At 47.5% G+C, this 12,585-nt stretch overlaps 1 protein-coding gene across 3 annotated transcripts; it reads left to right on the top strand.

Moving 5' to 3' along the window:
* The first annotated feature begins 115 nt into the window (after positions 1-115).
* Positions 116-11,589, top strand: MTFR1L (mitochondrial fission regulator 1 like). Of its 3 annotated transcripts, none has more exons than XM_042793670.1 (8): positions 116-231; positions 330-455; positions 1,464-1,568; positions 2,135-2,244; positions 3,026-3,237; positions 6,242-6,551; positions 9,004-9,207; positions 10,597-10,710. In XM_042793670.1, the coding sequence occupies exons 2-7, from the start codon at positions 441-443 to the stop codon at positions 9,185-9,187; spliced, it is 936 nt and encodes a 311-aa protein (XP_042649604.1). In that variant the 5' UTR covers positions 116-231; positions 330-440; the 3' UTR covers positions 9,188-9,207; positions 10,597-10,710. The 3 variants fall into 3 exon arrangements, with proteins under 3 accessions (XP_042649604.1, XP_042649605.1, XP_042649606.1); XM_042793671.1 differs by having other exon boundaries at positions 9,004-9,226; positions 10,597-10,690; XM_042793672.1 differs by lacking the exon at positions 9,004-9,207 and having other exon boundaries at positions 10,597-11,589.
* Positions 11,590-12,585: the final 996 nt, after the last annotated feature.

Here is a 12,585-nt window from a genome sequence, read left to right as displayed (position 1 = left end):
CTGCAGTCCTTGTGTGCTCCGGGCGCGGCGGTGGCGGGGGGGGGGGGGGGCAGCAGGGCCGGGCTTGTGGGGAGCGGGGAGGTGGGAGAGGGGCGGCCCGTCCGTCCCATCAGAGCCGCGGCCGCCATTACAGCGCCGCCGCGGTCTGGGCACCGGAAGGGCGGGTTCTGCTTCCGTGTAATGGCGGCGGAGGGGCCGGGAGCGGGGCCGAGCTGCGCCGGCGGCCCTCAGGTACCGGCGGGGCCGCGGGGGGAGAGGGAGGGAGGCCGGGCTCGTCCCGGCCCCGTGTGGGCCGGCGGTTCCCGCAGCGACTCGCTCCTGTCTTCCAGTGAGAAGCGCCAGCGCGGCGGGGAGCGGGGGAAGATGAGCCCGGTCCGCGCCCGCCGGAGCCGCAGCACCCAGCGCTGAGCCCGCCCCGGCGGCCGCCGCCAGAGCCGGAGATGGCCGCGGACTCCGTAAGTGTAACGCGGCCGAAGCGCCTCCCGCAGCCGGCGGGCCCCGGGGCCCTTCTTCCACACCCCCCGGGGATCTTCCCCCCCCCCCCCCCTTACAGCAGTCGGTGCACGCCCAGCTCGGAGATTCAATCTAAAGCACACGTCAGGAATTTTAAACCTTAGCCGCATAAAACCAATGATCAGGCATTGTGTGCATAACAACCTTCAGCAATAAATAAATTAAGGGATTTGTTGTTGGACTGGGTGCTGTTTGGATTCCTGTTTGTTACTGTGGTATTTGCTGTCCAGAGTCTTGTGCTGCCTCCTGTCACAAGAGCCTGTGACGGCCGTAAAACTGGCAGAGGGGAAGACAGTCAAAGGACAGAGCCCTTCGCCTTTTGAATCCAATCCAGAAGTGTTCAGAGATCGCTACAACATTTGCTGTTTCTGAAAACACTCTCCAACACGGCTCTGGTTAGCCCTCGGCTGATACAGGTGTTGAATAGATTTGTCACTTTGAGTGTAACGTTGGTGCCCACCTGAAACAGCAGCAGCAGGTAATGGTCAGTGGACTGTAACTTTGCTATCATCCGAGAAGTGTTCACAGTCTTACCAGTGTATTAAAGGTCATGTGGAAGCGAGAGTGTTCCTCTAAATGAGACTTCCGTCTTAGTTTATTTTCCTTCTGGGTGCCTCATGTGACGCTGTTTTCTTCCTTTTGGAGTGTTTACATTTGGAGCTCAGTGTCTGTACTGAGTGCTTTTAGTTTCCAGTCCTGAAAATACTACACCCGTGTTTAAAATGCCCCTTAGTAACTGACTGACTTTCACGTATGTTCAGGTGAAATACAGTTTTGGAGAAGGAGGACCTTAGTCATCAGCAGGTTCCCAAATAAACGTATCACTGAACAAATAAGAAGTCAGAAGAAATCAGAGCTCTTGAGTTGATTGCATAGGGTAATTTCCAATTTAATAAATGTTAAGGTCAACTGACTTGAAATATTTAATTGTATCACATGGCTTCTTGCAGACGATACCCATCTGGCAGAACAAGCCCCACGGCTCAGCACGCAGCGTTGTCAGGAGGATTGGGTCAAACCTCCCTTTAAAGCCCTGTCCCAGAGCAACCTTTGAGGTAAGCAGACTCGTAAGGGACTTGGTGATCGCGTATAGGAAGCTGCCGTTCTTGAGCAAGCCAAGGCACTGTCACGAGCTGCTGTTGTGTCGGCCACTTGTGGCTGCAGAGTTGTATTCACAAAACTCACGTAGCAGTACAGTTAGTTTTAAGATTTTTTTTTTTTTTATTTTTTTAATTTTGTTCTTGTAAAGTGATTGTTGGCAACTTGAGGAGACAGAAACTTGGAGTTGCTGAACCAGTGCTTTGTTGTGTGACCTCCAGCAAGCTGCATGCCCTCTGGGCCTGTGTTTCCTAAACAGTAAAACAGGGTTTATGGAAACGCTTACGTCACTGTTTAAGCTCAAGGACAGTGCTGCACGTGGCCTCGGCAGCGTGCTGAGCTGTATCGTGTATCCCCTCGCTGCTCAGTCTCACAGGGCACAGCAAGGCCCTGGGAACACATGCAGAAGCCGACGCAGAGAAGCGTGACGTTTCCATGAGCCCAGTGGTGCTGCTGTCGCACATTTGAGGCAGCTTCAGGAGGCAGGACCACCATCTCCTTAATGTAACTCTCTTCTTTTTAGGTTCTACCAAATGTTTCTGAGCTCTATTTAAATGACGTCCCTCCAGTCCCCACCTTGGCAGACATTGTGTGGATAGCAGCAGATGATGAAGAAACATATGCCAGAGTCAGGTTGGTTTCCTCTTTGTGTCTGCTGGTCCTTATTTTTATACACTAATTCATTTCATACAGCATAGGCCAGACATCTGTCAAATGATCACAACTTCGAGTACTCTCAAGGTCTGAAAGACATGTTTTCCCAAGAGACAGGGGAAAAAAAAATGGACAGAGGACCCTGGGAGGAGTTCCTGTAGGAAGTGCTAGGAGCCTGTGACATGCCGTACGTTACTCCCAGAAAAATCTATGCAGAGTAACCCCCCGACCCGTGATATTTTCTGGTTAGAAAGTTGAAGAGTTGAGTTCTCCCAGGATTTAAACATTCTGCCCCCAGGAGTTTGGTTCTGGCCAGTTGAACTTTTGTGCTTAAAGCAGGGCACTAGTAATAGGTATCTTGTGAAAGATAAAATGGACTTTGAGATCAGAGACAAAAGTTAATGGGCAAGTGACCTTTCCCATGTGCACCCAGCGCACTGCCTGGCACCAGGAGAAAAATTACTTGAAACTCTGTGAACACGCCCAGAGTTTTGTCCCTGCATCCTCTCACCACATCGTGTGCCCTTGGGTCATGATTTCTGTGACAGGCTTTCTGTTCCTTGTAATGCAGAGAGAGCACATACAGCAGCACAGCACATCTCTACGGTGATACATACAGTGGTATGTACAGCATGGTGGTGCAGAGGCTTAATTTATTGAAGTCTTCTGCTGTCATGAGGTGGAGGCAGAGCACTGCTGAGCGTTGTTGTCATGAGGGGGCCTGGACTTTGTAAATGACCAACAGGTTTTTGTCCTGTAGAAGTGACACTCGCCCGCTGAAGCACAAGTGGAAGCCGAGTCCCTTCACCGTCATACAGCGAAATGCTTCAGTCCCCAACCTGAGGAAGCAGGAGGAGAAGCTGCTCGCCTTGAAGAAACCTGGTTTACCAGCACTGAGCCGAACAACAGAGCTCCAGGATGAGCTGAGTCACCTTCGGAGTCAGATAGCTAAAATAGTCGCTGCAGAGTCAGGTAGGAATACAAGGAGCTTTTTTTTTTTTGTTGAATGAGAAGGGCTGAGTTAGTGAACCACGTTACTTCCTCCACACAGAGCAGACTTGCATGTTGTTTTTCCAGCAGAGCTGTGGCTCCCGTTGGTGGGATGCCATCTTCAGTGTCAGCTCAGCGCTGGTTCTGTGTTTAGGTGTTTGCATCTGTTTTGTTGGAGGAGTCCTGCTTGGTTTTCAGAAATACCAACTGCTGCTTGGTGATTGCATTTGCTGCATTTGATCTGGAGGCCGACTGTCGTCTCAAGCACCTCGTTTCACGAGAACATTTGGTGTATTCTTGTCACTCCTGCTCCGAGTCAGCCATGGGTTACATCTTGTTTTGGGTAGGAATGAGATGTTAGCTTTTGTTTCTTCAGTGAAGAGGACAGTGCCATTTCTGTAGCAAATAAGATATTTGGGGAAAAGCCTAGCTGAACCAATTTTTTTTTTTTTCCCTAGTAAATTTGTATGCAACTAAAAGCCATGTTTTAGCCATGAAACTGAACCATGAGGAAAGACTTCTCATCCTTTCATGGCTTTTCCTGTATGCTCAGCTCTGAAAATAGGAAGATACTTGGTAGGATCCAAATCCCAGTGGTTCTACAGGTCTTGCTGCAACAGTGGCTGGCTTAGAGTGTGGAAACGGGTAACATAGAAATACCTTGGTATCTATTTATGGAGTGTTCAGAAGGCAGAGTTGTTCATCTCCCAACTCAAAAACATTGAACAATTTTGCAAACTAAAGGAATTCAGTCCTCCTTGAAGACAGTTTTTCGTAAAAACTGTGTTTCTTGTACATGTAATACTTTTCTCAATAACCAATATGACAGCTCTATTATGGCTGCTTTACAGAGGAAAAGAACGACCTATAATTCTTCCCATTACCTTTTTAAAAAAAACCAACCAAACAAACAAAACCCACCAAACTAAACAGGATTGTGCCACACTTGAAATAATAACAACAGGCAGGTTAATTCCTGTTGATGATGGGTAATAGTGGCTGATGAAACCTTCCTTATCCTACGTCTGAAAGCAAATACTTTAATTCCCAGGTTGCTACTTTGCACTACACTGCATAGTGTGTGCACGAGAGCAAATCTCTCCTGATCTGCAGAAGACAGTGTGGTTGTCTGATTACCATGGCCCCACAGGACTTGCAGCTTTAATGATTGCTTATATTTAGTCCAGCTATCCGTGAGCCATAAATGCATCTGAGCATGAAACAGTTGTGTTTGATTTAGTTCAAAAGCTGGTTTCTACATAAGAGATTTTTCTTTTTCAGTTCTGTATGATGGTCTCTTAAGAATCTACTTGATATCAATATTGTAAATATATATGCCACCACATGAGAATATGTGGGATGTTTTTAGCATGTAAATTTTATTTATGTATTTAGATGAGACTAAGTATTTCAGATGATCCACGGAGAGCACCCAACCCCTTGTGCTGGTGTTTCTTGTCAGCTCTGGTCCTGTCACAGTACGTGGGATCCTGCATGCCACTTGCCTCGACTCTTACAGCAGTATGGGAATATAAAGCCACTCTGGGGGTGAGGGAGCCACGTTCCCCTCCCCTCTGCAGGGAATGAGCGTAACACAAGGCACCGCAGATGTCCCCAGTGGAGGGGCTGCGTGTGTCCTCATTCTTCATGAAAAATCAGAGGAACAACCGAATTGGAATAAAGAATAGAGGAGATTCTGTGACTTTTTCCTTCTAAGTGTTGTCTCAGCTCTATGGTTGCTCAAGCTGTGTGCTAGAAAAGTCCATTTTACTTCAAGCAGAGTAATAACGAGGAAAACTAGAGATCCAGATGGGAGAAAAATGATTTAATCATTTAATACCTTTTTCCTCTCCTGTTCTCCTCAGCAATGGCCCTGGTTGTTATCAGCTGGCATTTGAGAATAGTTCATATTGACCTTGCGTCCTCTGAGTCAATAATGGGGAGCTGTGATTTAGGGCCTCGCTGTAGCTCAGTAATCTGATGAAGGAGATAACTATTTAGTAGGCTTATTTTGGAAAGATTGATGTCAGAAAAGAAATATTGTGCAATCTGCTTTATTATATACTGTTAGAGAAATCCCTTAATTGGAAATTGATAACTATCTACAAGTTTCCTCTTGAGGCCAAGGGCATTAGTGCTTTAACGTACAGTTTGTTTTCAATACAGGAAGGTTCTTTCAGGGAGTTGTGCAGTAGGCATTTTTCTGGGTTTTTGCTTGTTTTGCTTTTGTGTTTCACACTGGAAATATCTAACTCATTTTCACTTAATAACACTTGGAATTTATATAGCTCTTCTTATCCTCAGTGCATTTTAAAGCACAAACAAATAAATCCCATCTTCCGTGTGGAAGAGGTGAATGCTATTCTCATTTTACAGATGATGATGGAAAGCAAAACAGGTCAGCATGCCTGCAGTCACAGAGTGAATTGCTGTGACCGTCTTGTGTAAAATGCTGGAGCTCCTGAACCAGCTCTGCATTCTCACCAGGCGTAATGGTTATGGGGAAGGAGCCTGAAAGGAAAAGAAAGGCACGCAGTTCTCAAGATGATGAAGAAAAAGAGGAGAAAAATTAAGACCTACATTCTGACACAGGCTCTGTGACCCTGAGCAGCAGCTGAATCTCTGTTCCTCCATTTATTATCTGTAAAAACAGAAAAAGTAACCAGTACCTGACGTCTGCAGGGATGGGGAGGTGCAGTGTTTGAACTGGAGGGGTGATACAGTGATGGGCATGATTGGACTAAAGGTACGTAAGGATGGGATAAAGGGTGCTGGAGAAGGTCTTGTGTTGCACCATGGTGTCGTAGGAAGCAGAGTGGACATGGAGGGTAACAGAGAAGATGATTAATTTGTTTTCTCCTAGCATGAGAGAGGCTGGCTGATGATGCCTCTTGATTTACATGCTGTTGGTTTTGGGGAAAAAAAAAAAATACCTACATGGTTTGGTGTGAGTTTATCTATCCACCTATATTTTTTTCTTTTTCAGCTTCTTCATTAACACCAGATTTATTATCTCCAGGAAGTTCAAATGCATCTTCTCCTTTACCTTGTTTTGGACCCTCTTTCCAATCTACAACTTCCTTTGTCATTAGTGATATCACAGAGGAGGAGGCAGAACTCGAAAGCCCCGAGCTCCCGTCAGTCTCCCTGCTTTGTTCTGCAACCTCCGAGTATTGTAAACCAGAACCAAAGGATCCTGATGAGGAAGATTCTGTGTCTCTCTCAAAGGCCAGCAGTTTTGCGGACATGATGGGCATTCTTAAAGACATTCATAGGATGAAGCAGAGCAAAGACTTGTAAGTGCTTCCTGAGCTCTCTTGATTTTATTTTATCTCTTTTTTTTTTTTCGGTCTGTCAAATCATTGTGGACACTGGACGTTGCATTCAGTGCTTGTTGGTGCTGCTCTATATTCATGAGACACAGGGGGGAGATACCTGTTTATAGTAGAACTTGCTAACAGTTAACGTTTCGGGAGGGGTTTATTGATGGCTTCCCTGCCTGGATAGAAAGCAGTGGAGAGGAACTTAAACCGATTAGCGCAGTGTTTGCCTGTTTCAGCTTGTTCACCTGAAAAAAACCCCTTGTGTTTGCCCTGATGAAAACCAGGACTGTGTGTATCAGCAGCCTTCGAGCAAGGGCTGCGCTGGTCGCTCTGCTTGCGGCGGTTCCAGGTGCTGGGGCTTACACCATCTTGCAGACCCGAGCGGTTGGGCAGCTCAGCAGCTTTTTCGGCGCGGCACGTGCAGGAATGAACACGCGGAGCTTCTCGGCTTCTCAGCTTTTGCATCTGGCCCAGCTCTGAGCGTGGGCAGAGTGAGTTTTCACTTGTCTCATGACGAGTTTACACATTGATCATGAGGACGCCTCGAGCTGCTGACCTGCCAGCTGCTGCACGGCTGAGACGGGATCCTGCCCGGCTGATAAAGTAGCTGCTTTAGCGTTAGCTGTACTGCCTCTGATTTATATGTGAAGGCACAGTGATAAAGTTCAATTTCCACATTTTTCATCCCAAAGATCTGTCCAGCCATTATGTTGTGTGAGTAAAATTCCTGGCCAAAAATCACACACTGTGTGATGGCTGTTCACAATTTCAGTTTAAAAGAAATTAAATTCTCAGCATTGAAAAAATTATATAGTCAGATGAGAGAAATGTGTTCAGCTTGCATCCAGAATGTCAGTATGGTATTACACATCCGTAAGTCACACAGCATACCCTCTTGCTCTTGTTTTCCTAAGTGTTAAATATTACTCAAAGCTTAAACACTAGCTTTATGTAAATGCCTGTAATCTTTCTTGGGGGGGAGTTGGATTCATGGACCACAAACTGCTCCTCTTCTTTCTTCCTGTCTGTTGCAAAGCAGTGCTTTGGGCATCCAGAAATAATTTTGAAGTATTAGGCGAAGGGAAAGAGAATTCTCAAGAAAAATCTTCCTGTTGCCTGCGACAGTCTCCTTGGCTCAACAGGGGTTTGGGTTCAGCTTTAGGTAACTTACCTGTTAAGATGTAACTGTGCCACTCTGATGGTCCTTCACTGGCTCTCTTAAATCTAGAAAAGCTTGCAGATGCTTCATGTTGTGACATGTAAAGTTTTAACTTTATCAGAAACACGTGTACCTCTAAGCATTCACATGTAACAATGTAATTATCGGTCTTCTAATTAGTGCAGACTGGTATGTCAGCCTTATGGAAGAAGACTTTTTCAGGCTAAGAAAGCTGCTGCCATCTGTGCCAGATGAAGATAGGGAAACGTGCGTTATTCGGGGGAAGAAAATCCTGTACAAATAGAGATTATGGTAGGGAAATCCGAAGCGTTTCTTCCCCGTGCCTGGATATTTCTGCTGCCGGGCCGGGTCACGAGGAGCCCGGTGCTGCCGGGGGGAGGCTGAACTGCAGCGTCCGTGGCGGCGAGCGCTGCGGGATCAGGGCTCACCAATGGACTTGAATTTCCTCGGCAGAAGAACTAATAATGGATGAAGGTGTTTGATCCTGCTGTTATTCTGGGAGAGAAGCCGCGTGAATGAGTGGGAGGGAGAGATGGCTTGTGCAGAAAGAAAGGATTTACAGACAGCACCGATGCGTTTAACGTTACAGGAGATGGGGGCGAGCAAGGATTTTGTACTGTAGAATACTTGGGGGAGGGGAGAGGGGGGGAAATAGCTGCCACATCCCTCCTCGCTGGGGTACCGTGGGTAAGGGAACGGAATCACCCGGGCTCCTTTCTCCCCTTGCCACAGCTTGACTCGGTAGCCGGGAGCTGGGTCACACTTGCCCCTTCTGCTGCTGCTGCTTGCCTCAAGGCTCGGAACGCTTTAATGGAAAAGCTTGAGGCTGTTTCTTGCTGGAGCTGAACTGTTTCCATCTCATCCTTTTCTCTGTCTCAGCCTCTAACTTGCCTCCTCCGTGCAACAGTGACGTTTTAGGGTGCAGTTGTTCCAGCTTCATTAAAGCTGTTTGGAGGATCACAGGGAGTTGAAAAGTTACGTTCAATAAACCTCTGATGTTCGTTACTCGATGAGCTTTAGTTCCTCGGTACAACCCTCCGGTGTCGGTGCCGCTGTGTGAGCAGCCCCGTGCTCCTACCCCTGTACTCACCCGTGGCTGTGCGTTAGGTTACACTGAGCCCTCGCGCTGGGGTGGGTGTGCACAGCTGTAACACTCGGAAGGATCGTGTGCTCTGAGTGGAGGAAGGTACCAAACGATGCTTAACGAGCTAACCACATAGATGCTTCTCTGATGCTCCTGTTTAGGACTTGGTGCTTAAACGCAGCCTTGGAAGCTTCAGGAGTGAGTGCGAAACGCTTGCAGGAATGTGCATGTTTCAACAAAAGTGAACTAGAGCCTGATAAAGTGTCTGGGAGGCCGCTGGCCGGGCCGTGGCTGGGCGGTGTGCCCGCTGGGCCCTGCGCTCAGCCGGGGGTTAAAGACAGGTAGCGTGAGGAGCTGCTTGGACTGTGAGTACACTTCTGCTTTGTAAGTACTACTCTTGTGGCACTGAACAACTTCACTTTCCCGTGATTATCTCCTCGGCCCTGCGAGGGGCCGAGTTGCTGAAGGTGAGCGCTGGTGCTCCCCGCTCTGCTGCTGGCCGTGCCTCGGGCAGGAGAGGTTCCTCCTCTCGCCCCGGTGTGGGTTAGCTGTCTCTTCGCTCGTCCTGGGAGAGAGATTTTCCTTGTGGTGGGCGCAGGTCGGGGCTGTGTCGCCGCCTCCCCTGGCTGCTGTGGCTCCTCTTCGGAGGCAGCTGATGGGTATTCGGGTAACTCGGAGTTACCAGCTTCACCCCTGGGGAAGGAGGGGTCGGGGTTGGGCTCCAGCCCCTCGGCGCTGCTCAGTCCCTGCACCCTTTTCAGAAGGAATGGCTCTGTCTGGATGAAATCCAAGGCGTGCTTCTGTCTGCAGAACCATCTTTTAAATAATGATGCATTTATACAGCTGTAAATTAAGAACTTGCATCAGACAGGAATCTGCCGTAGCGCTAAGGGTGACCCAGGAGCAGCTCAGTGGCATCTTCCACAGCCCTCCAAAACCCCTCAGTGTTAATTTGAGAACAAGCCCCTCCCAAACACACTCCAGGGGGGATCTTTTCTTTTAGGAATGTTTAAAACATCCATAGTGTCTTCTGACCAAGGAAGGTCTTCAGCTATTGAAAAAAAGAAAAAGTTAAGCTCTAAAATTATTATTACAGGTTCTAAATAAAACCTTAGTGAGCAATTCATGATACCTGAGGAAAAAGAACCAGGTTTTGCCTTCCTGTAAAATCACTGACACTTCTCACGTGAACTGCTTGTCTGAACTTGCTGAAGGAGGCAGGGTGCTTTGGTAACAGAATGCTACAGCAAAGCTCATGTGCAGCAGCTAGGCGGAGGGAAAGGTACACCAGTCCCCCTTTACAATACCTGCAGTTACCTGTATTTGACTACGAAAGCATACATCCATTGCATAGCACAATTAATGAAAGAAATACCCCCAGAACTTCAACCCAAACACCACAGCACTTGTAGATTTATATTGAGGGGACATAGACTGTAATAATTAATGAAGTTTCATTTTACTTACTTGCTATTAAGACAGTTGAATAATAATTATAAAGAGCTTTGAGCTGAGATTTTCAGGATACCCCTTGATCCACAAAATGAGCTCCAGGTTTTCTAAGTCAACATGAAAGCTGCATTTTTAGCTGCTTTTTGTTGTTTTGTTTTGTTGTTCTTGCACCAACTCCACTTGCAACAGAAGTTGATGATAAAGGCTACAGAAAAATACTTCATAGACTCTCACCAGAGCTGTAAACCATGAATTTTGGCACTTCTCTTTATTAATACACCATGCTTTTGTCTTCCATGTAGAAACCGAACGTCAATGAAGGAGGAAGACCCAGCTGTTCTTATAGCAGAAGTTCTGAGAAGAAAATTTGCCCTAAAAGATGAAGATCTGGCCCTGAAGGATAAATGATGTTACTGTCACAAAACTCTGTAAGCAAAAGTGTTACGCTCCCAGAATTTTCTCCACAGTAGCTGCCTTCCTAAGGATTGAGCCTTTTGCCTCTTTTATTAATTAGAAATGGTTTCTGCACTGGACATTTACTTAGGAAAGACCCTATGGATTTGATGCGTTTTCCATGTATTGTTATATTTAAGAAAAAAAATTTTAAGATGATGGAAATTCTTTTCCACCTGTGTTTTGATGTTGATTATTGATAAGGATCTTCTGAAGAGTGCAATGAGTGCTGCTGGAGGACGTTCTTTCTACCTACAATTTTCCTTAGGTTCCAATTAAGCATTAACTTATAACGCCCTTGTTACAATACAGCTAGTTACCATTCCCAGTATAAAGGGGTGGCAGACATCCTGTTCTTTCTCTGAGTAGGGTACAGAGCTACTGAGAAAAAGCTCATTAATGCTCCCGGGCTTCAGGGTGCAGGAGGTGGTTGAATCACAGCGGTGAAAGTGAAATGGTACCTCTGGCCCGGCGGTACAATGAACCTGCAGTCAGTGATCAAACCGCTCAGTCGCACCGAAGGGATCCCCACAGTTGCATGACAGAATGGCCTTAATTTCTTGCCAGTAATTTAATGTTTCATTAATAGTCATTGTATTCAGGTAATGTATTTTATTTAGCGTTCAGAAAGTCTATTTATTGAACCACCAGTGCTAAGAACTGAGCACCCACCACGAGCTCTGTCATCTGAGAAAAGGGAAGAAGGAACTTGGCATTGGCTGTGGCTACAGTTCTCACTAACTGAAGGTTTCCTTCAGCTACACATTTTCTGCAATGTTCCTCATGGCTGTATTTAAAGTATGATTTTTTCCTTTATATAAAATGGAGCCTTAATAAGACAATGGTTGTCCTTGATATTATTGATGTGCAGATGTCCAAAGATGGCAGCAGTGGTGCTTGGATGGTGGGGAGCTTATGGGGGGTGGAATTTCAGCTGCTGCAGCTGCAGTGATGCCAAGGATTTTCTGAATCCCTCAGCCCTTGAAAAATTAAACCATCATCCCCACCTTCAGAGTGAGAGAGGAGCCCTGGATTGCCTCTGGCCACCCACTGAGGGAGAGCAGAAATACAACTTCGTTTTTCTAGGGAGCTGATACAGCTCTTCCCCTCCCAGCTGCACACCAGGAGCCACTGGATGATGTGATCCCTCTCTCCCTGTCCCACTGAGGCTCCTCCGGGTAAGGCTGTGGTGGGGATACACCTGTCCTGGAGGGGAGGGAGCTGGAACCCAGGCCCCTTCCTGGGAACAATCAGAGCAATTAACTTGTGGACTGTGATGTAACTCCCATTGAATCTATTGTACTGAAATTCTGGCCCAAGGGGCCAGTAACGCTGTCTTAAACGGCAACATCTGCAATGTTAAAGACATAGTCAGCATTTAAACAAAACAAAACAAAACAAAAAGTAGTAATAAACTGAGCAGTTGCTGCTGAGGCAGCCGGCTGTTGGTCTGGAGCAGGATCAGGGTCACAGATGGGTCTGGCGGCTGCTGGTGACCCCGGGGGGGGGCGTTGAGCAGCTGGTCCCCACACTCCACACCCTGAGCCAGGCAAGCAGCACCCCCAGAACGCTGCGCACCCCGACGGGGGGGGGGGGGGGGGGGGGGGGGGGGCTGTGCTGAACTGGCCGCAGGAACCCTGGCAGCTGAACCAGCTCCCAGCCGGCCCAGAGCCCTCCCTGCGCCGCCCCCCCCCGCTGGGATTACAGCCCACACCTACCCAGAACAGCAGCGCTGCCAGAATTCCTCCTTTTTGGCAGAGTCTTCCTCACTTTAATCCTCGGGTAAATCTGCCTGGCAACAGCAGTTAAGGGCTGTGGTGGGCCCCTTCCAGACGCCC

Source organism: Tyto alba, unplaced genomic scaffold (assembly GCF_018691265.1).
Source record: "Tyto alba isolate M040663 unplaced genomic scaffold, T.alba_DEE_v4.0 Super-Scaffold_20, whole genome shotgun sequence".
Lineage (NCBI taxonomy): Eukaryota > Metazoa > Chordata > Aves > Strigiformes > Tytonidae > Tyto > Tyto alba.
The sequence above is the reverse complement of the archived record's forward strand: the minus strand, read 5'-3'. Positions and strand labels throughout refer to the sequence as shown.